Here is a 26,158-nt window from a genome sequence, read left to right as displayed (position 1 = left end):
TATACAGTGGCAGCTATCTGAATATTTGTAAAAGCATATCCAACATAATTCTATCTCCATCTCATGCGTGTTGTAGATAATCAGTTAAAATCACACATGATCAGTGTCTTACAGGAGAAAAACAAATTAGGCCTAATAAACTTACTATTAATAAATATGTATTTCATTACTTGGAAACATTTATAAGCATTTGATAATGTGAGCATGTGGTAATATATAAAGCATTTATAACGTCTTACTCATATTATAAAGGGTTACCGAAATACATTGAATGCTTTCTTAAAAATTGCTAATACATGAATGAATGAATGGATCAATCAATTCAATTAATCAATACAAATTATTAAGCAGTTAGGATGGATAGGATACTTACCACTGCACTGACATTCATCAATACGCAGCAGAGAACAATTCTGATTCTCCCCACGGACACCATGACTTCCTTTTGACCTTCAACCTGAACCAAAACTTTTAATCACCAAGACACCTCCTGCTCACAACTCCTTATCCTCTCTAGGGTGCAGAGAAGGGAAACGTCCCCCGAAACATGTAGAGTGGTGGTCCTCGAGGCTGTGTCCCATTGCCGCTCCTATTACCTTGGTGCCTGCACACGTCTCACTGACAGTGATGATGATGTCGTAACTTTGTTTCACAAGAGGCTAAACGCTTAGGTAGGAGGTGATCCAGATAATACTTCTCATGAATGGCACCCCATGAACCATGGCATTGTTGGATGGGAAGTTATTCAATCAACACGTCCAGCTTCTCCCCCACAGCTGAGAGTGACAGTAGAATCAGTTGTGGAAGTTAAGTAAAGGATTCTCTATAACATCTGGTGTTCTTCCAATGCGCGCTCTCTTCTCTTTTTTCAATCTTCTGTATGTAGTGCTTCTCTTGTGAACAATGAGCATTGGTAAGGTCAGGTCCCAGTGACTAGGTATGGAATTCCTCATGTATCTCAGGGATGAGTACCTCTACCATGTTCCTTTGTGTGAGCATGATGTTAGTTAGTAAGGGGAGGAGGGAAGAGTAGGAGAGCCGCTCATCTACTGCAGCTCCTTCCATTGTTGACTGTGGGAATTGGCTGTCCTCTTGGCGTTCCACCTCAGTTAACTCTTTGCTGCCTGGTGCAGCCAACAATCCCCATCATGTATCTCTCTCTGTGTTTCTCTCTCCTCCACACCTCATTTTCTGCTGTGTAGACTACTCTCCCTATCTGCCTCTCCAGGTGACTCAGTATCTCAGGTTTATTCTCTATTCTCGCAGTATCTATTTTTCTCCTTCTCTAAAAATGCTCTGTTCAATAGGCCATAATTATCTTTTAGAATGTATATCATCAGAAATGCCATAGTCCATCAAAGACGGGGGGCACACACGAAAAACATACACCATGGAGCAAATGCATCCCATTGCATTTTCACATGCTTAAAACAACAATGTCATTCAATGAGAACAATGTATTACTCTAAAAAAGATTTGAAGTCATACAAATAATTAGCTTATAAAGTCCTCTACAACAAAAACATTAACAAAGAAAATGGTCCTTGTTTTTTTATATCATTCAAAATATATGTATTTAATGGAAATTAAATCTTAGAAACTGGCTTTAATATGATTATAACAAAACAACGTGCATTACTTTACCTCCAATTGTATCACGAAGACATTTTGAGAGGCTATAAGAAATGTTGGCTTGGTTTTTTTACAACCAAGACACACTTTAAATAATGTCTATACAAATGCTGACGATAACATTTACTGTTGGAAATATTGTCTGTCGCCCTCTTGTGGTAACAGTAAAGCTTTAAATGGCGGACTTTTATTTTGAAAGGTCCGCTTCTTTCGTCACTAGACAACCCGGAAGCGTCAATTTGACCTCAAAGGACACCAACACTTACTCTTTATAAAGTGTACGTTTACGGAAAATGTGATACATTCAATAATTCATAATTCAATAATTCGTTTTCCATTAGGAACAGGCATTATAGCTAGTAAGATAGCAGACCTACTGTTATGTGGTCTTCTTAGCAGCAAGTAGTAACGTCAGCTAGCAAAGCTTATCAAATGTAGGTACTTTTTTACGTGGTCTTCTTAGCAGCAATAGTAACGTCAGCTTGCTAAGCTTATAAAATGTAGGTAATTTTTTTACGTGGTCTTCTTAGCAGCAATAGTAACGTTAGCTTGCTAAGCTTATAAAATGTAGGTAATTTTTTTATGTGGTCTTCTTAGCAGCAAGTAGTAACTTTAGCTAGCTAGCTAAGCTTATCAAATGTCGTTTTTTTTGTTTTACATAAAAGCGAGGCAACTGTCATAAGCCATTTTTACATTTGCACATACGTCCACGTGTTTCTTCTGGTTCTCGCATGTATACCAAACATATAATACTGTTTGTCAATGCAATGCCCTTACATTTTCCTTTTCTGACTCAGAGCAATGGGATGGCGAGTGGTGTTGAGGGGTTTCATGCCTCTGTGTTTACGTCGACTTGCCTGCTTGACCACCAACAATTACATGGGCGCAAGGATTCGTCCAGCCCGCACAGACCTGACGGTGACATGTCCCTACCCTCTTTGGACAACCCATCCTGTAAGAACACTACATCTGTGCCCTAACTTGTGTGCTGGTCATAATAAGTGGTCAAAGGTGAAAAATATAAAAGGACCCAAAGATGCAGCCCGGAGTCGAATGTTCATGAAGTTTGGGATGATGATAAGAATTGCAGTCAAAGGTAAGTGTGACTGACAACTTGTTTGCTCCAATTCAATGCACTACATGTGAGCATTATGAGGAATGCTTTGACTGGTGCTGCATCAACCATTCCTGTGATTTGCTTGTTAATTCTGTTTTCTACAGACGGGAGATCTAGTAATCCAGAATTCAATCTAGCATTGGCGAATGTAGTGGAGCAATGCCGAGGCAAGAACATGCCCAAAGCGTCCATAGAAGCTGCCATCAAGGGAGCGGTAAGTTGACTGACTGATCAAAGTGAAATGTTTTTGTAACACTTATAACACTCGGATATAATGCATTATGATACAATTACACTGAACAAAAATATAAATGCAACAATTTCAAAGATTTTACTGCGTTAATATAAGGAAATCGGTCAATTTAAATAAATTAATTAGGGCCTAATCTATGGATTTCACATGAATGGGAATAAAGATATGGATCTTTTGGTCACAGCTACCTTTAAAAAAAAAAAAGTAGGGGCGTGGACAGAAAACCAGTCAGTATCTGGTGTGACCACCATTTGCCTCAAGCAGCGCGACATTTCCTTCGCATCGAGTTGATCAGGCTGTTGATTGTGGCCAGTGGAATGTTGTCCCACTCCTCTTCAATGGCTGTGCGAAGTTGCTGGATATTGGCGGGAACTCCCCCACCTCCACCATGGGGGACTCTGTTCACATCAGCAAACCGCTTGCCCACACGACAACATACACGCTGACGTCGTTGAGATCTCGGGATTCATCCGTGAAGAGCACACTTCTCCAACGTGCCAGTGGCCATCAAAGGTGAGCATTTGCCCACTGAAGACGGTTAAGACGCCAAACTGCAGTCAGGTCAAGACCCTGGTGTGTCTAAAGATTTCTTACAGTTTGTGCAGAAATTCTTCAGTTGTACAAATCCACAGTTTCATTAGCTGTCCGGCTGGCTGGTCTCAGACGATCCCACAGGTGATGAAGCTGGATGTGGAGGTTCTGGGCTGGCATGGTTACGTGGTCTGCCAATTGCATACTACCTCAACTTGAGACATCTGTGGCATTGTGTTGTGTGACAAAACTGCACATTTTAGAGTAGCCTTTAATTGTCCCCAGCACAATGTCCACCTGTGTAACGATCACTTCTTGATATGCCACACCTGTCAGGTGGATGAATTATCTTTGCAAAGGAGAAATGCTCACTAACAGGGATGTAAACAAATTTGTGCACAAAATTTGAGACAAATAAGCTTTTGTGCATATGGAACATTTCAGTGATTTTTTTATTTCAGCTCATGAAACATTTGTGAAATCGAGTCAGACTCGAGTCCACACCTCTGCTTTTGTCCTCTTCTCAGGAAAAGTCCAAGGCAGGAACCCAGCACATGTATGAAGCCAGGGGGCCTGGTGGCTGCATGCTGCTCATCGATATGCTAACTGACAACAACACCCGAAGTCACCAGGAACTCAAACATCTGCTCAACAAACACGGGTCAGACTGGGGGGGGGGGGGGGGGGTTGGTAAATGTTTTAAGTGTTTCTTATGTTCAGTTTAGATAGTTTTCATTATGTTTTGAGTAATTGCATCATGTCAGAGAGCCAGAGTCTGTATGTTTACTGATCCATTGTTTATTTTTCTGTGTTTGTCCACAGGGCAGCGCTGTGCGACGGGGTGCGTCATAACTTCAGCAGGAAGGGGGTGGTGGTGGCGCAGGGGCAGGGTGTGTCGTCCGAGCGAGCTCTGGAACTGGCCATCGAGGCGGGGGCCGAGGACGTCCAAGAAACAGAGGATGAGGATGATAAGTCCCTCCTACAGGTGAGATGTGGTTAGGGTCAATAGATGCAGGAGTGCACTGATTTAGCCCTCGAGGGCTGGACTATGGAAAAACCAGGGCTGTGTTCATTAGGCACCAAACACGAAAAAAATGATTGAAATAGGGTCTACCTGGATGATTTTTCCATTGCAAACCATTTTATAACACCCTAATGAACACAACCCAGGGGGTTTTACATCAATGTATAACATGAGTTGAACAAGGAAATATTGTGCCAGGGACAAATTCAAACCTGACCTCGAGGGTCTGAGTTGTACACCCTTGAACTAGTGTCCTATCCAGCATCAATACATTACTTTGTCTCTCTGTCAGTTTGTGTGTGACATGACAGAGCTGAAGAAGGTGCGGACCTCGCTGGAAGAACTGGGGGTGCGCACTGTGTCCGCTAGCCTGGAGTTTGTGTCCCACAAACCCACGCAGCTTCCACAAGCCCAGCTGGAGGCAGCCTTATCTCTGATAGAAGCCCTGAGTGACTGCCTAGACGTGGTGCGGGTCTGGGACAACATCCAGGCCCATGACTGACAGTCATTATGTACTATTGTCATATTACATATTATGGACATTTCACGTTAGGATATATTGCATGTTTGGACATTTGAATTGAGCAGACAAATCTTAACACCAGGTCTGCTCATCTATGGACTGTACAAAAGTCATGGTTGCAGTTATTTTAAGAAGACATTGCGTTTGTCAGTGCCAAGAAAAATGCATTTATCTGGAAGCTCGGGAGCAAGAGAAGTTGGACAGGATTCAGACTTGAGATCTTTGTGTTTAACTCAAATTTTCACCCAAGTCTCCCAAGTCTGAGTTGCAGGTGCTTATTTCAACTCTGAATCGTCCCGATTGTGACTAGCCAGACTGAGTCTGTGAGGTAAAAGGAGTTTGTGTCAGGAAACCATGTGAAACCTCTTGTGTACCTGCTTAAAGGATATCTTGGATATGAATGTAAAAACAACTATCATGTCCAAATAAAACTATTTAATTTCTGTGTAAACTGCTCAGAACTCTGGAAGGACTTGGCTACAATGTCACTGCATGAATGTGAAGTTATCAAACATGCATTATCTAATACTGTTTGTTTCAGCACTGTTGATATAGTAAATCAACACGTAATCATTTCAGCCTTTCTTGGAACAAATATGATGGGGAAACTATTCCTAAACAAAATGTCAGTTTGGTTTATTGTTTTCCATGATAAACATTACATCAGGAGGGAAAAGGCGCAACTCGCTCGCGATTAAAAACTTGGTACTTTATTTTTCTAAATATTACAAATTGTGACGTTTTGCCAGTCAATGGCCTTCATCAGACTCATGATAAATGTTACAAGTCTTTGTGCTCATACGATATAGAACATAAAACCTACCTATAATGTTCTCAATCATAAAGGGTGCTGAATTGATTTCATATTTCTATTAGTAACATTTAATATAATCAACATCTGATCTGGCAAAAAATTGCTTATTTTAACTATTACTTTATTTTGTGACAGGAAACGGTCTGACCTTTACAAAGCCTGCTCCCAGATATGTTTGTGCTTTTTCCCACTCCATTGATGTCATTGTCAAGCCAAACATGACAAGGAATTGTCATGATAACACAAACAGACTGGAACTCTGGCTAAGTCCTCCATCCATCTCAGTGGCTTATCTTGTACACCACATCTCCAACCTGCAGGATCCCAGTCTTGCTGATGGTGTACATCTGTCCAAACAGTGGCGATGTCTTATAGATGTGCTTCTCAGCTTCATCACACAGTCTGTAGTTTTTCAGCGTCTCCAGTGGCTGTTTCCTACTGATGACTCCTGTTTCAGGGTCGACAGTGGTGAAGATGCACCTTCCGCACGCCATCACGCGGTGCATCCGCACATCGCCAATCTGGATGTCTTCCCAAGAATCCTCATCAAAGGCTTCGCAATTGCTAACAATGATATTTGGTCGAAAGCGTGCAACTGTGACGTCATTCTCCAGCCTGCTGTTTAGATCTTTCACAGAGGCTTCAGACAGCAACATTATCGGGCCACAATCAGGGTACGCAATTTTTTCCCTCTGAGGATAGAGAGACTCCGTCTCTGCTGGCCTCCTGGGCTTCATATGGGGCTCAAAGTGCACCAAGCGAAAGGTTTTTCCAGCAGCCAGGTAGCCTGTGAGCCAGTTAGACACTTCGTCGCCACAGTCCCTGCCTTGGATATCGCTGCTAAACACCCTGCAGTTGATGATGGGATTGTCAGGCTGCAGAATGGGGAACCTCAGCTGCTCCATGCCGGGTCCATTCAGACACATCTGTGCCCCGTCACTGGTCAACGCCACCAGCACCAGGCGAGGCTCTTGCCTCCCCGTCACCATGTGGCCATCCTCAGTGATCACCAGCCAGTGCCTGCATTAAAACACAAAGGGGGGAGGGGGGGCCAGCCATTATCACCTCGCTTCAGTCACCTCAGTCAATAGGGGACTTTCTTTTCTATGCACACTCAGACTCACTTTTCTCCCTACCCACATGTAAAAACTGTATTGCCTCAATTACCTCATACCCCTGCACATTGACTCGGTACTACGAGCTCAGTACGGTATTAAAACTCTAGTTTAGTTTCATGTCAAGACAACAGCAGGTACCTAGAAATGCATTTATTAATGTCTACATTTGTTTTTGCCACAGGTATTATATTACAGACACCATAATGCATACTCTTAAATTATATTATGGGAACTAAACATAAAAATATATATTTTTAATTAAAAACTATTTCAAGTATAATTTTTAAAAAGTATTAATGTTACTGTCCCCACTACAACAACAACAAATACTTAAATACATACAATTTCTCCTTGAAACATTTAAATGAAAAACTATGGAACTACATGTTGGGGGTTCAATTACTATCACCCGGTGGACCATGTAAGCAGGTTTTGCAATGGGTGAACAATGATTCCATTCGTTTTGGAACCGGGCTGCCTCCCGGGAGTGAGCCAGGTGCTCCGTTCAAAACCCATGGCAAAGTCAGCTATAAACAATGTGAAGTGGGAGCACGTAGAGTAATGAGTAGATTGATGTGTTTTCACATGGAAAAGTGATGCAGCCTTGTTGACAAAATGGCACAGATTACTGTTTGATTTCAGAAGGGCGCTCCTCCCCTCTTTTGTCCGATGACATAACAGGCTTTTTTTAAATTTAACCTTTATTTAAAAAGTGCAAGGTGCCAATATATTTAACTGGATCTGTACATTGTTGAGTGGTACCTCATCAGAATGACCACCACAACATTTCCATGGCATGTTCTGACCTTTTACTTAAGTGATTCACTTGAATAATTGATAAACATACTATTTGTTATTGTTGTTGTTAGGGTTAGGCAACATGCAATTACTTCGATCAATAAATGTGAGAGGATTATTACAACATAAAATACAGTCGCTGTTGACATGGCTTATGTAACGTTTTGGGACCAGTACAAGCAGTGCATTAGCGCCTTGTAAAAAAAATTTTTTTTAAACGTATTGCAAAAATATATTAGGAAAAAATCCGAATAAAATGTTACTAACCTATCTCGAAGTTCACCGTACTTCAAACCGATCGGTTGACATTCTGCAAGGGCCACGGACACAGCTCTACCCGACTTCATTGGGTGAATGAGTAGCTGTGACACAACGCCCACACGGTTAAGTTTATTCGGCCTGAGTAAAAACTTATATCCAAGTCCAAGTGCGACAACAGTAATACCACCACCTACAGCCCAGAGCTGCGCTTTCTTATATATAAATGTAAACGCATTTCTCAACACCTCTACTAAGTTCATCTTTACTTTTAGAAGGCGCAACAGATATACATTGAACTTGGCAAAAAATAACACCTCAGTAAAGGGGGCTGGTCTGTGTGACGTCGGAGAACCGTAAGTTACAGGCCATATTGCCGCGTTCAAAACAACTCGGGAACTGGCAAATCGGAAATCTCAGACTTTTGACTTCAGTGCTTTCAAAACAACTGGGAACTCGGGAAAAAACGAGCTCAAACTGGGAAAAATCGATGTGAATGGTCATCCAACAAGGAATTCCAACTCGAGAACCTAGTTGTTTTGAACGCAGCATTAATGCTGTGTTCATGCGCTAGTTCGAACTAGGAAACTCTGAAATGTCCGACTTGATAAATGATTGGAGCTATTTGAAGTCGGGAAGGTTACATACACTTAGGTTGGAGTCATTAAAAACTCGTTTTTCAACCACTCCACAAATTTCTTGTTAACAAACTATAGTTTTGGCAATTCGGTTGGGCTGTAAGCCCAACCCCCACCTGTGGACGTCGGGCCCTCATACCACCATCATGGAGTCTGTTTCTAACTGTTTGTGCATGAAACAAGTCATTTTTCCAACAATTGTTTACAGACAGATTATTTCACTTATAATTCACTGTCTATTTATTTCTTGTGACACAATTTTTATTTTATATTTTTCAATCTTTGTCTTTAACTCTGCATTGTTGGAAAATGACACAGAAGTACTTTTATTTGTTTGCTTCACTTTCAATGAGGGACATTAATTTTGAAAGCAAAACACACACACACACACACACACACACACACACACACACACACACACACACACACACACACACACACAGAGGATGACAGTGGCCAGTGACAATAGCAATGGAGTACATAAACATTGCTATAACACCAAAAGCATGCATAATAAGTATTTACAGTCAACAAAAATTATTAACTGAAAAATAAATTAGAAAACAATTATTTGTGTTGTTAGATGTGACTGTAAACCAATAAAGGCCATGTTAGCTGACTGATATTATCTCATTGTAGAACAGGGCTAACATTTTTCTAATATCTTTTTGTTAACTGTCCCTTTAATTGCACATTTTAGTTAATTGTCCCTTTAATTGCAGGCACCTCTGAGCTATAGAGATGTATAGAGATCACAACGTATCAGTCCACAATGGTGCTGCCTTTCGTAATATAGGCTTTTGGGTACCAGAGATCTCTGTACATCTCTATGCTCTGAGCAATCCAGCTCTACTGCTTCATGGCAAAGGAATCGCTGAATGTCTTGAGCAGACGGATCTGAATACATAACTTTCATAGCTCTACAATAAAGAATGCAACCTACACACTTCCTTAAACCTAAAATAAGTAAAAAGGTAATTTTGTGTGGAAGTCAAACATTTTGTTTTACGTCGGAGGTAGACACATTGCATATGCTCAGAATGACAAATCTATCCCTTTACATAGCCATTCGCCCCTTTGTCTATAGGAGGGACGCATGCTGTTTAAATGGCCCAAATGTTGATTTTTAGAAGTGAACAGATTTTGACAATCACCAATGTCATGATGTTTGGTAAAGTAATAAAGGGGAAATATTTATGTGTGTGTGTGTGTGTGTGTGTGTGTGTGTGTGTGTGTGTGTGTGTGTGTGTGTGTGTGTGTGTGTGTGTGTGTGTGTGTGTGTGTGTGTGTGTGTGTGTGTGTGTGTGTGTGTGTGTGTGTGTGTGTGTGTGTGTGTACACCTGTCAAAAGTTTAGACACCTACTCATTCAAGTTTTTTTTTTTTTTTTTTTACTATTTTCTGGATTGTAAAATAATTGTGAAGACATCAAAACAATGAAATAACTCATATGGAATCATATAGTAACCAAAAAGGTGTTAAACAAATCAAAATATATTTTAGGTTATTCAAAGTAGTCACCCTTTGCCTTGATGACAGCTTTGCAAACTCTCTCAACCAGCTTCACAAGGTAGTCCCCTGGAATGCTTTTCCAACAGTCTTGAAGGACGTCCCACATATGCTAGGCACTTGTTAGCTGCTTTTCCTTCACTCTGTGGTCCAACTCATCCAAAACCACCTCAATTGGGTTGAGGTCAGGTGATTTGTGGAGGCCAGGTCATCTGATTCAGCACTCCATCACACTCCTTCTTGGTTAAATAACCCTTACAGAGCCTGGAGGTGTGTTTTGGGTCATTGTCCTGTTGAAAAACAAATGATAGTCCCACTTAGCGCAAACCAGATGCCTTCTCCTCCATGCTTCACGGTGGGAACAACACATGCAGAGATCATCCGTTCACCTACTCTGCGTCTCACAAAGACATGGCGTTTGGAACCAAAAATTGCAAATTTGGACTCACCAGACCAAAGGACAGATTTCCACCGGTCTAATGTCCATTGCTTGTGTTTCTTGGTCCAAGCAAGTCTCTTCTTATTATTGGTGTCCTTTAGTAGTGGTTTCTTTGCAGAAATTCGACCATGAAGGCCTGATTCCAGCAGTATCCTCTGAACAGTTGTTGTTGAGATGTCTGTTACTTGAACTCTGTGACGCATTTATTTGGGCTTCAATTTCAGAGGCTGGTAACTCTAATGAACTTATTCTCTACAGCAGAGGTACATCTGGGTCTTCTTTTCCTGTGGCAGTCCTCACGAGAGCCAGTTTCTGAGGATCTGAGGATCCATGCCAAATCTTTTCAGTCTCCTGTGGGGGAATAGGTTTTGTGGTGCCCTCTTCACGACTGTCTTGGTGTGCTTGGACCATGTTAGTTTTTTGGGGATGTGGACACCAAGGAACTTGAAGCTCTCAACCTGCTCCACTGCAGCCCCGTTGATGAGCATGGGGGCGTGCTCGGTCCTCCTTTTCCTGTAGTCCACAATCATCTCCTTTGTCTTAACCACATTGAGGGAGAGGTTGTTGTCCTGGCACCACACGGCCAGGTTTCTGACCTCCTCCCTATGGGCTGTCTCGTCGTTGTCGGGGATCAGGCCTACCACTGTTGTGTCATCAGCAAATTTAATGATGGTGTTGGAGTTGTTTCTGGCCGTGCAGTCATGAGTGAACAGGGAGTACAGGAGGGGACCGAGCACGCAACCCTGAGTGGCCCCTGTGTTGATGATCTGCGTGGCAGATGTGTTGTTACCTACCCTTTGCACCTGGGGGACAGCCTATCGGGAAGTCCAGGACCAGTTACAGAGGCAGGTGTTAAGTCCCAGGGTCCTTAGCTTATTGATGAGCTTTGAGTGCACTATGGTGTTGAACGCTGAGTTGTAGTCAATTAATAGTGTTCTCACATAGGTGATCCTTTTGTCCAGTGCGGATGCTGCCTGTAATCCATGGCTTCTGGTTGGGGTATGTACGTACGGTCACTGTGGGGATGACATCATCGATGCACTTATTGATGATGCCAATGACTGATGTGGTGCTCCTCAATGCCAATGTTGTCAGCACATTCAACTATGTAAAGAAAAAAGTATATACAGTGGGGAGAACAAGTATTTGATAAACTGCCGATTTTGCAGGTTTTCCTACTTACAAAGCATGTAGAGGTCTGTAATTTTTATCATAGGTACACTTCAACTGTGAGAGACGGAATCTAAAACAAAAATCCAGAAAATCACATTGTATGATTTTAAAGTAATTAATTTGCATTTTATTGCATAACATAAGTATTTGATACATCAGAAAAGCAGAACTTAATATTTGGTACAGAAACCTTTGCTTGCAATTACAGAGATCACATGTTTCCTGTAGTTCTTGACCAGGTTTGCACACACTGCAGCAGGGATTTTGGCCCACTCCTCCATACAGACCTTCTCCAGATCCTTCAGGTTTCGGGGCTGTCACTGGACAATACGGACTTTCAGCTCCCTCCAAAGATTTTCTATTGGGTTCAGGTCTGGAGACTGGCTAGGCCACTCCAGGACCTTGAGATGCTTCTTACGGAGCCACTCCTTAGTTGCCCTGGCTGTGTGTTTCGGGTTGTTGTCATGCTGGAAGACCCAGCCATGACCCATCTTCAATGCTCTTACTGAGGGAAGGAGGTTGTTGGCCAAGATCTCGCGATACATGGCCCCATCCATCCTCCCCTCAATACGGTGCAGTCGTCCTGTCCCCTTTGCAGAAAAGCATCCCCAAAGAATGATGTTTCCACCTCCATGCTTCACGGTTGTGATGGTGTTCTTGGGGTTGTACTCATCCTTCTTCTTCCTCCAAACACGGCGAGTGGAGTTTAGACCAAAAAGCTCTATTTTTGTCTCATCAGACCACATGACCTTCTCCCATTCCTCCTCAGGATCATCCAGATGGTCATTGGCAAACTTCAGACGGGCCTGGACATGCGCTGGCTTGAGCAGGGGGACCTTGTGTGCGCTGCAGGATTTTAATCCATGACAGCGTAGTGTGTTACTAATGGTTTTCTTTGAGACTGTGGTCCCAGCTCTCTTCAGGTCATTGACCAGGTCCTGCCGTGTAGTTCTGGGCTGATCCCTCACCTTCCTCATGATCATTGATGCCCCACGAGGTAAAATCTTGCATGGAGCCCCAGACCGAGGGTGATTGACCATCATCTTGAACTTCGTCCATTTTCTAATAATTGCGCCAACAATTGTTGCCTTCTCACCAAGCCGCATGCCTATTGTCCTGTAGCCCATCCCAGCCTTGTGCAGGTCTACAATTTTATCCCTGATGTCCTTACACAGCTCTCTGGTCTTGGCCATTGTGGAGAGGTTGGAGTCTGTTTGATTGAGTGTGTGGACAGGTGTCTTTTATACAGGTAACGAGTTCAAACAGGTGCAGTTAATACAGGAAATGAGTGGAGAACAGGAGGGCTTCTTAAAGAAAAACTAACAGGTCTGTGAGAGCCGGAATTTTTACTGGTTGGTACATGATCAAATACTTATGTCATGCAATAAAATGCAAATTAATTACTTAAAAATCATTCAATGTGATTTTTGGGATTTCTGTTTTAGATTCCGTCTCTCACAGTTGAAGTGTACCTATGATAAAAATTACAGACCTCTACATGCTTTGTAAGTAGGAAAACCTGCAAAATCGGCAGTGTATCAAATACTTGTTCTCCCCACTGTATATACACTGCTCAAAAAAATAAAGGGAACACTAAAATAACACATCCTAGATCTGAATGAATGAAATATTCTTATGAAATACTTTTTTCTTTACATAGTTGAATGTGCTGAAAACCACACTACAGGCTGATCCAACTTTGATGTAATGTCCTTAAAACAAGTCAAAATGAGGCTCAGTAGTCTGTGTGGCCTCCACGTGCCTGTATGACCTCCCTACAACGCCTGGGCATGCTCCTGATGAGGTGGCGGATGGTCTCCTGAGGGATCTCCTCCCAGACCTGGACTAAAGCATCCGCCAACTCCTGGACAGTCTGTGGTGCAACGTGGCGTTGGTGGATGGAGCGAGACATGATGTCCCAGATGTGCTCAATTGGATTCAGGTCTGGGGAACGGGCGGGCCAGTCCATAGCATCAATGCCTTCCTTTTGCAGGAACTGCTGACACACTCCAGCCACATGAGGTCTAGCATTGTCTTGCATTAGGAGGAACCCAGGGCCAACCGCACCAGCATATGGTCTCACAAGGGGTCTGAGGATCTCATCTCGGTACCTAATGGCAGTCAGGCTACCTCTGGCGAGCACATGGAGGGCTGTGCGGCCCCCAAAGAAATGCCACCCCACACCATGACTGACCCACCGCCAAACCGGTCATGCTGGAGGATGTTGCAGGCAGCAGAACGTTCTCCACGGCGTCTCCAGACTCTGTCACGTCTGTCACATGTGCTCAGTGTGAACCTGCTTTCATCTGTGAAGAGCACAGGGCGCCAGTGGCGAATTTGCCAATCTTGGTGTTCTCTGGCAAATGCCAAACGTCCTGCACGGTGTTGGGCTGTAAGCACAACCCCCACCTGTGGACATCGGGCCCTCATACCACCCTCATGGAGTCTGTTTCTAACCGTTTGAGCAGACACATGCACATTTGTGGCCTGCTGGAGGTCATTTTGCAGGGCTCTGGCAGTGCTCCTCCTGCTCCTCCTTGCACAAAGGCGGAGGTAGCGGTCCTGCTGCTGGGTTGTTGCCCTCCTACGGCCTCCTCCACGTCTCCTGATGTACTGGCCTGTCTACTGGTAGCGCCTCCATGCTCTGGACACTACGCTGACAGACACAGCAAAACTTCTTGCCTCAGCTCGCATTGATGTGCCATCCTGGATGAGCTGCACTACCCGAGCCACTTGTGTGGGTTGTAGACTCCGTCTCATGCTACCACTAGAGTGAGAGCACCGCCAGCATTCAAGTGAACAAAACATCAGCCAGGAAGCATAGGAACTGAGAAGTGGTCTGTGGTCACCACCTGCAGAACCACTCCTTTATTGGGGGTGTCTTGCTAATTGCCTATAATTTCCACCTGTTGTCTATTCCATTTGCACAACAGCATGTGAAATTTATTGTCAATCAGTGTTGCTTCCTAAGTGGACAGTTTGATTTCACAGAAGTGTGATTGACTTGGAGTTATATTGTGTTGTTTAAGTGTTCCCTTTATTTTTTTTGAGCAGTGTATATATATATGGGTTATTCATTCACACTTTTGTAATCCTAATTGTATGTTTATTATACTTTTAATTAAGGTGAGATAAATAAAAATACTTTTGTGTACTAGATCACATGGGTTGAAACGTGTTATTTCTTTTCTCAGACAAATAATTCCAGGCGAAAGCAAAAAGTCATAGCTTTCTGGGGGGGAACACTACTACAGCAATAAAATATTGCCCTCTTGTTGAATTAATTAAAACCATATCAAAGCAGTGCAAACTGTCTGTCAGCTCAACTGGTTAAACCAGAATGTTTAAAACGCTAAATCATAGAGGCAGAGGTGGGACCAAGTCACAAGATTCAAGTGTCAAGTCAAGTCCCAAGTAGAACGTGTCGAGTCAAGGCCAAGTCATGAATTCTAAGAGCATGTCAAGTCAGAAGTTTTTTCAAGTCAAGTAAATAAAATTCTATACAGGCAATCTACAAATATACATAAACAATCTTTGTCAAATTATTGAGGCTACCAGACATCCCTTTTCATTATGTAGTCTACAGCATATATGATTATTCAATAATACATTTTAACAAATTTCAAATGCAGGCTTCATGATTAAATGATTAATTTCAAGCAATTTTGACATACCAAAAGACCAGTAGGCCTATGCTAGTAATTGTTGCTTGATGACCCATTGCTGGTGAGCTTTCCAGGTAAACAGTTAACATTCTTGATCATCACTCTTTTATTTATTTTTATTTTGGAGCTGTATATTTATGGCAATCCTCTCTCGCTACAATTTGACGGTTTTCAAACTTTTTAACTTGACATCCAAAAAAAAAGTGGTACAAAGCTTGCAGCCCACACACATGCACGAGCGTGCTAATGTAGCCTGTCATGTAGCCTGCCATAAACAGTAACGCATTTTCAAAACTCAAGATACAGAAATAAACTGTGTTTTACACCTGCACATGACACCCAAAAGTACTTTTTACATTTTGAATGCTTATGTAACCGATGTGAAATGGCTAGTTAGCGTGGTGCGCGCTAATAGCGTTTCAATCGTTGACGTCACTCGCTCTTAGCCCGTGACGCAGTTGTTCCCCTTGCTTTTGTGGAGCGATGGGTAACGATGCTTCGAGGGTGGCTGTTGTCGATGTGTGCAGAAGGGTCCCTGGTTTGAACCCAGGTAGGGGCGAGGAGAGGGACGGAAGGTGGTATACTGTTACACTTAGCAGGACAGGAAAACGCTTCACACACTTATAAAGAGAACATCTCTGGGCATGTCTTCTGCCTCTGATCTGGCAGACTCACTAACCACACATGCTTCGTTTGTAAATTATATCTGTGTTTGAGTGTGCCCCTGGCTAGCCATAAATGAACAAAAAACATTGTGCCGTCTGATTTGCCATAATATAAGGAATTTGAAATTATTTATACTTTTACTTTTGATACTTAAGTATATTTTAGCAATTACATTTACTTTAGATACATAAGTATAATTTAAACCAAATACTTTTAGACTTTTACTCAAGTAGTATTTTACTGGGTGACTTTCTGCAGATTCCAATAGCAGTCCGTTTTCATTAAAGACCCATTGCAGTAAAAAACATGTTTCCCTGTGTTTTAACCTATATAGAATTTCCACGCTATGAGGTTTGAATAATACTGTGAAAATGATAATAATGCCCTTTTAGTGTAAGAGCTGTTTGAAATGACTGACATTTCTGCCTGTTTTGGTGGGATGGAGTTTTGGCCTGCCTGGTGACATCACCAGGCAGTAAATTAGTTAATAGACCAATTTTTTTTTTTTCATTTATTTAACCAGGTAGGCTAGTTGAGAACAAGTTCTCATTTAAAACTGCAACCTGGCCAAGATAAAGCAAAGCAGTTTGACACATACAACACAGTTACACATGCAATAAACAAACACACAGTCAATAATACAGTATAAAAAGTCTATATACAGTGTGTGCAAAGGAGGTAAGTTAAGGGAGGTAAGGCAATAAAATAGGCCATAGTGGCGAGGTAATTACGATATAGCAATTAAACACTGGAGTGATAGATGTGCAGAAGATGAATGTGCCAGTAGAGATACTGGGGTGCAATGGAGCTAAATAAAAAAATAAATACAGTATGGGGATGAGGTAGTTGGATGGGCTATTTACAGATGTACAGGTGCAATGATCTGGGAGCTGCTCTGACAGCTGGTGCTTGAAGTTAGAGAGGGAGATATGAGTCTCCAGCTTCAGTGATTTTTGCAGTTCGTTCCAGTCATTGGCAGCAGAGAACTGGAAGGAAAGCGGCCAAAGGAGGAATTGGCTTTGGGGGTGACCAGTGAAATATACCTGCTGGAGCGCGTGCTGCGGGTGGGTGCTGCTATGGTGATCAGTGAACTGAGATAAGGCGGGGCTTTACCTAGCAAAGACTTGTAGATGACCTGTAGCCATTGGGTTTGGCGACGAGTATGAAGTGAAGGCCAGCCAACGAAAGCATACAGGTCGCAGTGGTGGGTAGTATATGTGGCTTTGGTGTCAAAACGGATGGCACTGTGATAGACTGCATCCAATTTGTTGAGTAGAGTGTTTGAGGCTATTTTGTAAGGTGCTTAATATGGCTTAATGTGGGTCTGAAAGGAGAGTTTACAGTCTAACCAGACACCTAGGTATTTGTAGTTGTCCACATATTCTAAGTCAGAACCGTCCAGTAGTGATGCTAGACTGGCGGGCAGGTGCGGGCAGCGATCGGTTGAAGAGCATGCATTTAGTTTTACTTGCATTTAAGAGCAGTTGGAGGCCACATAAGGAGAGTTGTATGGCATTGAAGCTCCAATAAGAAAGAATTCCAAACCTGTCTGCCAATAACAGATACTTTTCAGTTTTCCTCTCCCCACTCGGACCACTCCCAGACAGTCTTAGCATAATTCTTGCTTGAGAAATTCTTCTATTTTTGTTGCATTTTGAGCATTTTAATTGAATACAATCACAGTAAGGTACTTAGTTGTTACCCTTAAACACTAGCGGTGCATAGATAAAATCACTGGTGAAGCCAAGCCAGAGAAAAAAGCTGTATTACAACCTGTGTTGTGATAATTGTGGTGTTTGCTCTATAACCCATTGGTCCGTGATACTGTATACAATAACGCAGAGAAAACAAATAGACAAAAGCCACACTATGGCGGAATAAATTCAACCACGTGTGTTTTATCACAAAACCGGAGAGCAACATCTGTCTGGTGAAGTCCACAAAGCCAATATTGCATGTAACAAATAGTTACATGACCTACACAGCATGGTCAATCAACAGTGGTGTAAAAAGTACCCAATTGTCATACTTGAGTAAAAGTAAAGATACCTTAATAGAAAATGACTGAAGTGAAAGTCACCCAATAAAATCCTACATGGGTAAAAGTATTTGGTTTTAAATCTAAAAGTTCACCTCCGGATGAAAAGCGTGCCCAAAGTAAACTGCCTGTTACTTAGGCCCAGAAGCTAGGATATGCATATAATTGGTAGATTTGGATAGAAAACACTCTAAGGTTTGTTAAAACTGTTAAAATCATGTCTGTGAGTATAACAGAACTGATATGGCAGGCGAAAACCTGAGAAAAATCCATCCAGGAAGTGAAATTATTTTCATGTGGCTGTTTTTCAACTCAATGCCTATAGAGAATCCAATAGGTTAGGAATCAGATTGCAGTTCCTATGGCTTCCACTAGATGTCAACAGTCTTTAGACATGGTTTCAGGCTTTTATTTTGAAAAACGACGAGTAAAAAGCCATTTTGATCAGAGGACAGAGGAAGTATGCAGACCTGATTTTGGTGCCCTCCCGTGAGCGTGCCGTTTGTTATTTTTCTTTTCTATTGAAAACGGTATTGTCCGGTTGAAATATTATTGATTATAAAGACAATAAACAACCTGAGGATTAATTATAAACATCGTTTGACATGTTTCCGACGACCTTTACCGGTACTTTTAGTATGTATTCGTCTGCCTGTTGTGACCACCTTGGAACCATTGGATTACTGAACAAAACTCACCAACAAAACTGAGTTTTTGGGACATAAAGAGGGACTTTATCGAACAATACGAACATTTACTGTGTAACTGGGAGTCTTGTGAGTGCAACCATATGAAGATCATCAAAGGTAAGTGATTAATTTTATCGCTATTTCTGACTTTAGTGACTCCTCTACTTGGCTGGTAAATGTTTGTTTGCTTTTTTACACGGGGCGCTGTATTCAGATAATCACATGGTATGCTTTCGCCGTAAAGCCTTTTTGAAATCTGACACAGCGGCTGGATTAACAAGAAGTTCCTCTTTAAGCCGATGTATAACACTTGTATATTGTATAATGCTTATTATGTGTATTTCTGTATTTTGAATTTGGCGTTCTGCAATTTCACCGGATGTTGGCCAGGTGGGACACTAGCGTCCCACATACCCTAGAGAGGTTGTATCAAAAGTAAAATAATAAATCATTTCAAATTCCTTAAGCAAACCAGATGCACCTTTTATTTTTTTACTGTTAGCCAGGGGGACACTCCAACCCTCAGACATAATTTAAAAATGTCTTTAATGAGTCTGCCAGATCAGAGGCAGTAAGGATGACATCTTGATAAGTGTGTGAATTAGATCATTTTCCTGTCCTGCTAAGCTTTAAAAATGTAAAGAGTACTTTTGGGTGTCAGGGAAAATGTATGGAGTAAATAGTACATAATTTCCTTTAGGAATGTAGTGAAGTAAAGTATAAAGTTGTCAAATATAAATAGTAAAGTACAGATAACATAAAAAACTACTTAAGTAGTACTTTCAAGTATTTTTACTTAAGTACTTTACATCACTGATAATCAAGTTAATGTAAACAACTACTGTTTTTGGACCATGTAGAATTTACCGTTAGCACAAAGAAAACAGGAGCACTGCCTCCGCTATTCCAGCACCATTTCAACTTAAACATTTCAACGTCATCAAATCAACTAGGCTATATGCTTAGCTTAATATAGTGAAAACCTATAGATGGCAAAAACTATTTGGTTCAATCAACATTGCTAAATATCATGTGGCTGTCCTTGGTACTGATTTTCTGTGTGTGTGTGTGTGTGTGTGTGTGTGTGTGTGTGTGTGTGTGTGTGTGTGTGTGTGTGTGTGTGTGTGTGTGTGTGTGTGTGTGTGTGTGTGTGTGTGTGTGTGTGTGTGTGTGTGTGTGTGTGTGTGTGTGTGTGTGTGTGTGTGTGTGTGTGTGTGTGTGTGTGTGTGTGTGTGTGTGTGGATGCACAGGTAGAGAAAACACGTTGATTCGCACTACTTGTATCCACTCTGACCTTTGAGAAGGAGGAAAAGATTATGCAACTGAGATTCTCCCTAGATGAACGCAGATGCCATCCTCTTTCATGTTAGCAAAACGGTCTATGACTCTGTCATATAGTAGTACACACGTTTAGTTTTTGTTGTCCTAGTCTAAGCTACCTGGTTCAAATGCTTGCTAGCCTAAGTTCCTTGAATGGGCAACAATGAACCAGCTAAGCTAGCTAGTTAATGTGAGCTTACTACACTAAACAAAAATATAAACGCGGCATGTAAAGTGTTTTCCCCATGTTTCATGAGCTTAAATAAAAGATCCAAGACATTTTTCATAATTACAAAAAGCTTATTTCTCTCAACTTTTGGGCACAAATTTGTGTACATCCTTGTTAGTGAGCATTTCTCCTTTGCCAAGATAATCCATCCAGCTGACAGGTGTGGCATATCAAGAAACTGATTAAACAGCATGATAATTACACAGGTGCACCTTGTGCTGGGGACAAAAGGCCACTCTAAAATGTGCAGTTTTGTCACACAACACAATGCCACAGATGTCTCAATTGTTGCGGGAGCGTGCCATTGCCATGCTCACTGCAGGAATGTCCACCAGAGCTGTGGTCAGAGAATTGAATGTTAATTTCTCTACCATAAGCTGCCTCCAACATTTTAGGGAATTTGGCTGACCGGCCTCACAACCGCAGACCACGTGTAACCACTCCATCCCAGAACCTCCACATCTGGCTTCTTCACCTGCGGAATTGTCTGACACCAGCCACCTGGAAAGCTATGTGAAACTGGTTTTGCACAACTGAAAAATTTCTGCACACACTGTCAGAAACCGTCTCAGGGAAACTCATCTGCGTGCTCGTCCTCACCGGGATCCTATTCCGAGTCGTAACAATTGCATTTTATTGATGGCAATTTAGATGCACAGAGATACCGTGATGAGATCCTGAGGCCCATTGTGGTGCTATTCATCTGCCATCACCTCATGTTTCAGCATGACAATTCACAACCCCATGTCGCAGGCATATGTATACAATTCCTGGAACCTGAAAATGTCCCAGTTCTTCCATGGCCTGCATACTCACCAACATGATTTCCTTATGAACTGTAACTCGGTAAAATGGTTGAAATTGTTGCATGTTGCATTTTATATTTTTGTTCAGTATACATCTAGGATACATATGGAACTTCATACGTCTCAGGCCAGTGGCACAATGTATAGATTTATGGTTAGACCAGAATTTCCTTTATAATCATTGGCCTGTACAAATCCAAATCTCCATCCATGACTAATGAAAGAGGCCGATTTGAGCTAGCTAGCTACTGCAGGACAACAACATAAGCAGACCAAGAACAGACAAGTTTTCTTTCTAACAATTAAGTTTAGCTTTTGATGTGATTTGATTGGTGTGAAGCTAAATCCAGACTGTGCTTCTTTGAGGGGTGGTTTTTGCTGTGCCAGCTCAATGCTGATTGGCTAATTCTTATATATTTTTTCATCAAGGGAGGCTAAATCCTAGCTGGCATCAATCAATCTAATGTTACGGGCGGCAAAATGTCAAACTCTTTTTGGCCAGACAACATCCGATACATGGGCTATACCTCATGAGACAGAGGGGCGCTCTTTCCCTCGCTCTGATGAATTCTCCTGTGAGATAGATTCAGCCACTAGGGAATTGAAGCTAAATCATAACAACACAGACACGAAAGAGATTATTTTACAAAATCACTTTTTCTGAGCAATTGTAGCTCAGTATTTTATACAGTCGTTTTTGTTCATCTTCTTTGAAAGAACGCGTCTCCTTCCTGAGCAGTATCACGGCTGTGTGGTCCCATGGTTTTTATAGATGAACGTGGCACCTTCATTCATTTGGAAATTGCTTCCAAGGATGAACCAGACTTGTGGAGGTCTACAATTTCTTTTCTGAGGTCTTGGCTGATTTCTTTTGATTTTCCCATGATGTCAAGCAAAGAGCCACTGAGTTTGAAGGTAGGCCTTGAAATACATCGACAGTTACACCTCCAAATCAGAAGCTTCTAAAGCCATGATATCATTTTCTGGAATTTCCCAAGCTGTTTAAAGGCACAGTCAACTGTATGTAAACTTCTGACTCACTAGAATTGTGATACAGTGAATGATAAGTGAACTAATCTGTCTGTTAACAATTGATGGGAAAATTACTGGTGTACTAACCGACTTGCCAAAACTATAGTTTGTTAACAAGAAATTTGTGGAGTGGTTGAAATATGAGTTTTAATGACTCCAACCTAAGTGTATGTAAACTTTCGACTTCAACTGTAAGTCTCCAACTTTAGTGACTTTTGCAATTCGTTCAAGTCATTGGCAGCAGAGAACTGGAAGGAAAGGCGGCCAAATGAGGTGTTGGCTTTGGGGATGACCAGTGAAATATACCTGCTGGAGTGCGTGCTATGGGTAGGTGTTGCTATGGTGATCAGTGAGCTGAGATAAGGCGGGGCTTTCCCTGGCAAATACTTGTAGATGATCTGGAGCCAGTGGCTTTGGCGATGAATATGTAGTGAGGACCATCCAATTAGAGCAGACAGGTCGCAATGGTGGTTAGTATATGGGGCTTTGGTGACAAAACGGATGGCACTGTGATAGACTGCATCCAATTTGCTGAATAGAGTGTTGGAGGCTATTTTGTAAATGACATCGCCGAAGTCAAGGATCAGTAGGATAGTCAGTTTTATGAGGTTATGTTTGGCAGCATGAGTGAAGGAGGCTTTTTTGCGAAATAGGAAGCCGATTCTAGATTTAATTTTGGATTGGAGATGCTTAATATGAGTTTGGAAGGAGTGTTTACAGTCTAGCCAGACACCTAGGTATTTGTAGTTGTCCAGATTTTCTAAGTCAGAACCGTCCAGAGTAGTGATGCTAGGTCGGCGGGCAGCGATCAGTTGAAGAGCATGCATTTAGTTTTACTAGCGTTTAAGAGCAGTTGGAGGCCACGTAAGGAGTGTTGTACGGCATTGAAGCTCGTTTGGAGGTTTGGTTACACAGTGTCCAAAGAAGGGCCAGATGTATACAGAATGGTGTCATCTGCGTAGAGGTGGATCAAATAATCACCCACAGCAAGAGCGACATCATTGAAATATACAGACAAAAGAGTCGGCCCGAGAATTGAACCCTGTGGCACCCCCATAGAGACTGTTAGAGGTCCGGACAACAGGCCCTCCGATTTGACACACTGAACTCTATCTGAGAAGTAGTTAGTGAACCAGGCGAGGCAGTCATTAGAGAAACCAAAGCTGTTGAGTCTGCCGATAAGAATACGGTGATTGACAGAGTCGAAAGCCTTGGCCAGGTTGATGAAGACGGCTGCACAGTACTGTTTTTTATCGATGGTGATTATGATATCGTTTAGTACCTTGAGCGTGGCTGAGGTGCACCCGTGACCAGCTCGGAAACCGGATTGCATAGCGGAGAAGGTATGGTGAGATTCGAGATGGTCGGTGATCTATTTGTTTACTTGGCTTTCGAAGACTTTAGAAAGGCAGGGCAGGATGGATATAGGTCTGTAACAGTTTGGGTCTAGAGTGTCTCCCCCTTTGAAGAGGGGAGACCGCGGCCACTTTCCAGTCTTTAGGAATCTCAGACGATACGAAAGAGAGGTTGAACAGACTAGTAATAGGAGTTGCGACAATATCGGCAGATAATTTTAGGAAGAGAGGGTCCAGATTGTCTAGTCCATCTGATTTGTAGGGATCCAGATTCTGCAGCTCTTTCAGGACATCAGCTGTCTGGATTTGGGTGAAGGAGAAGCGGGGGGGGCTTCGAGCCAGTTACTGCGGGGGGTGCAAAGCTGTTAGCCGGGGTTGGGGTAGCCAGGTGGAAAGTGTGGCCAGCCGTAGAGAAATGCTTATTGAAATTCTCGATTATCGTGGATTTATCGGTGGTGACAGTGTTTCCTAGCCTCAGTGCAGTGGGCAGCTGAGAGGAGGTGCTCTTATTCTCCATGGACTTTAGAGTGTCCCAAAGCTTTTTGCAATTAGTGCTGCAGGATGCAAATTTTCTGTTCTGTTTGAAAAAGCTAGCCTTTGCTTTCCTAACTGACTTGTGTATATTGGTTCCTGACTTCCCTGAAAAGTTGCATATCGTGGGGACTATTCGAAGCTAATGCAGTGCGCCACAGGATATTGTGACAAGGACCATGTTATTTTGCTATCCTTTGACAAAAATGTCTCTCTTTCAGCTTGTGGGATTTCTTCTTCATCTGAAGATGATGCATTGTTCTTTGGGTTGTATTCTTCCCCATCTTCTTTTTCTGATACCTCCTCTTCTATATCATTGTTCTCTTGTTCCTCCTGGACATCTGAAAAAATCAGATATACGACCTGTTGGGCACTGAAATGTGCACTCATGGCTTCAGCAAAGGGAGAACTGGGGGGACTGTCACTTGCAGCACCTTACAGTTTTTTCCGATTGCTGACACACTACAATTTAACTTTTCCCACAATTAGCAAAACCTTACACTCAAGGAGCAAAACACAAGGCTAGATTTGCACAACTGTAAGCACATTGTCAGCTTCACACTATTTGCAAAACATTACACACAGTGATTTGCAAAACACTAAACACACTTGTATACATCAGACACAGAAGTATATCATAATGTCACTTCCTTGCAATTCAAAAGCACTGACTGTCAAATTACCACACCTATGAGCCAATCTGTTAAACACAGCCATCAGGTGCACAAACACATGATTGCTAAATTGTAGACACACCAATCAGGTTTAAGCACTATAAAAATGCAGGAGGTAGGTTCACCTGCCTTCAACCAAAATGCCTTCAACCAATATAATCAATGTCACAGGGCAACGTGGGGGTAACATCACCCTTTGCGCTGCCATTTCACAGCATGGGGTTGTCCTCCATCATGCCAAAATGGGCCTTTACAACACACCTCACATTCTCTCATTTTTGGACCGATTGCACCACATCGTCACAGTAGGTAATGAAATGCACCAGATGCAATACACGGTCTTCTGGGACAATGTGTCATTCCACCGCTCTGCTTTGGTCCAGACCTGGTTTCAACACCATCCACAGTTGACAGTACTATACCTTCCACCATACTCTCCGTTTCTAAACCCTATCGAAGAGTTTTTCTCTGCATGGCGGTGGAAGGTTTACGATCTCCAGCCCCAGGCTCAGGTACCCCTCATTCAGGCCATGGAGGACGCCTGTGACCAAGTCGACGGCGCAGCTGTGCAAGGATGGATTCGACATTCAAGACGGTTCTTCCCGCGTTGTCTTGCTAATGATGATATTGCTTGTGATGATGAAATTCTCTGGCCAGATCCAGCTAGGCGAAGAGATAATGTATAGTATGTTTACTGTAGTATTTTCTGTACAATATTGTCAGTTTTTTTCTGATTATTTTTTATGTTTGTTGTTGTTGTTATTTACTGTAATTGTAACCTGTACTGGATACAGTATTTTAAGTTTATCTGTTGTTTGCTGAGCTAACAGTGTTATGCACACTACTGTAGTAGCATGAAAACTGGGACATGTTTTGTTGTGATTCTCCATGTTGACATGTTGACTGATTTGGGTATATGGAGAGAAATAAATGATATTTTCCTCAGTCTGCAGCGTTGGTCTTGTGTAGTGTTTGTATAGTTGCACTTTCTCTGTGTACTTCATTTACACTACTCTAATCACTGACAATTAGACTTGCTAAAAGTGTTTTAGGTTAGCAACAGCAGTGTGTAACTGGTTCAAAAAGATTGAAGTCATATGAAATGTGTGTGTTTCGTATGGTAACAAAATATCATTCTTATGAAGTCGTGTATAGTTTTGACAAAAGTGTTCCATTTTGCAAATGATCTGAAGTGTTGTGCTACTTTGGTGTAGGGTTGTGCTAATTGTGTGTAGTGTTTTGACAAACCGGGCCCTGTTTTCAAAATTGTGCTTAAACAATTGAAAAAAACTGTAATAGCCTCTGACTGCATTCCCCATTAGTAAACA

General features: G+C 42.1%; 3 protein-coding genes across 6 annotated transcripts in view; 1 reads left to right on the top strand and 2 right to left on the bottom strand.

The window, feature by feature from the left end:
• Positions 1-1,808, bottom strand: part of pth3r (parathyroid hormone 3 receptor) — a 65,826-nt gene extending 64,018 nt beyond the window's left edge. Inside the window, exon 1 of the mRNA XM_055921804.1 lies at positions 374-1,808. Coding sequence (XP_055777779.1) covers positions 374-436 — 63 coding nt within the window. The 5' untranslated portion in view covers positions 437-1,808. The remainder of the gene's footprint in view (positions 1-373) is intronic.
• Positions 1,809-1,813: 5 nt separating this feature from the next.
• Positions 1,814-5,531, top strand: LOC129854591 (translational activator of cytochrome c oxidase 1). 4 transcript variants are annotated; one of them, XM_055921829.1, is made up of 6 exons: positions 1,814-1,910; positions 2,430-2,728; positions 2,854-2,963; positions 4,061-4,194; positions 4,356-4,518; positions 4,850-5,531. In XM_055921829.1, the coding sequence occupies exons 2-6, from the start codon at positions 2,434-2,436 to the stop codon at positions 5,057-5,059; spliced, it is 912 nt and encodes a 303-aa protein (XP_055777804.1). In that variant the 5' UTR covers positions 1,814-1,910; positions 2,430-2,433; the 3' UTR covers positions 5,060-5,531. The 4 variants fall into 4 exon arrangements, with proteins under 4 accessions (XP_055777804.1, XP_055777830.1, XP_055777812.1 ...); XM_055921855.1 differs by lacking the exon at positions 1,814-1,910 and adding an exon at positions 1,977-2,066; XM_055921837.1 differs by lacking the exon at positions 1,814-1,910 and adding an exon at positions 2,049-2,132.
• A 237-nt stretch (positions 5,532-5,768) lies between these two features.
• LOC129854584 (mitochondrial amidoxime-reducing component 1-like) lies at positions 5,769-8,411 on the bottom strand. Its single transcript, XM_055921816.1, has 2 exons — positions 8,078-8,411; positions 5,769-6,914 (listed from the first exon to the last, which is right to left on the bottom strand). Exons 1-2 carry the CDS (start codon positions 8,329-8,331, stop codon positions 6,176-6,178), a joined length of 993 nt encoding a protein of 330 aa, XP_055777791.1. The 5' UTR covers positions 8,332-8,411; the 3' UTR covers positions 5,769-6,175.
• Positions 8,412-26,158: the final 17,747 nt, after the last annotated feature.

This window comes from Salvelinus fontinalis, chromosome 1 (assembly GCF_029448725.1).
Source record: "Salvelinus fontinalis isolate EN_2023a chromosome 1, ASM2944872v1, whole genome shotgun sequence".
NCBI lineage: Eukaryota > Metazoa > Chordata > Actinopteri > Salmoniformes > Salmonidae > Salvelinus > Salvelinus fontinalis.
The sequence above is the reverse complement of the archived record's forward strand: the minus strand, read 5'-3'. Positions and strand labels throughout refer to the sequence as shown.

Bases quoted from the DNA above. Each gene is read 5' to 3' on its own strand.
- LOC129854591 (XM_055921829.1), top strand. From the start codon at position 2,434: ATGGGATGGCGAGTGGTGTTGAGGGGTTTCATGCCTCTGTGTTTACGT. The intron at 2,964-4,060 runs GTAAGTTGACTG...TCCTCTTCTCAG, and splicing joins AAGCTGCCATCAAGGGAGCG to GAAAAGTCCAAGGCAGGAAC. The intron at 4,195-4,355 runs GTCAGACTGGGG...GTTTGTCCACAG, and splicing joins CATCTGCTCAACAAACACGG to GGCAGCGCTGTGCGACGGGG.
- LOC129854584 (XM_055921816.1), bottom strand. From the start codon at position 8,331: ATGAACTTAGTAGAGGTGTTGAGAAATGCGTTTACATTTATATATAAG. The intron at 6,915-8,077 runs GTTAGTAACATT...GTTTTAATGCAG, and splicing joins TACGGTGAACTTCGAGATAG to GCACTGGCTGGTGATCACTG.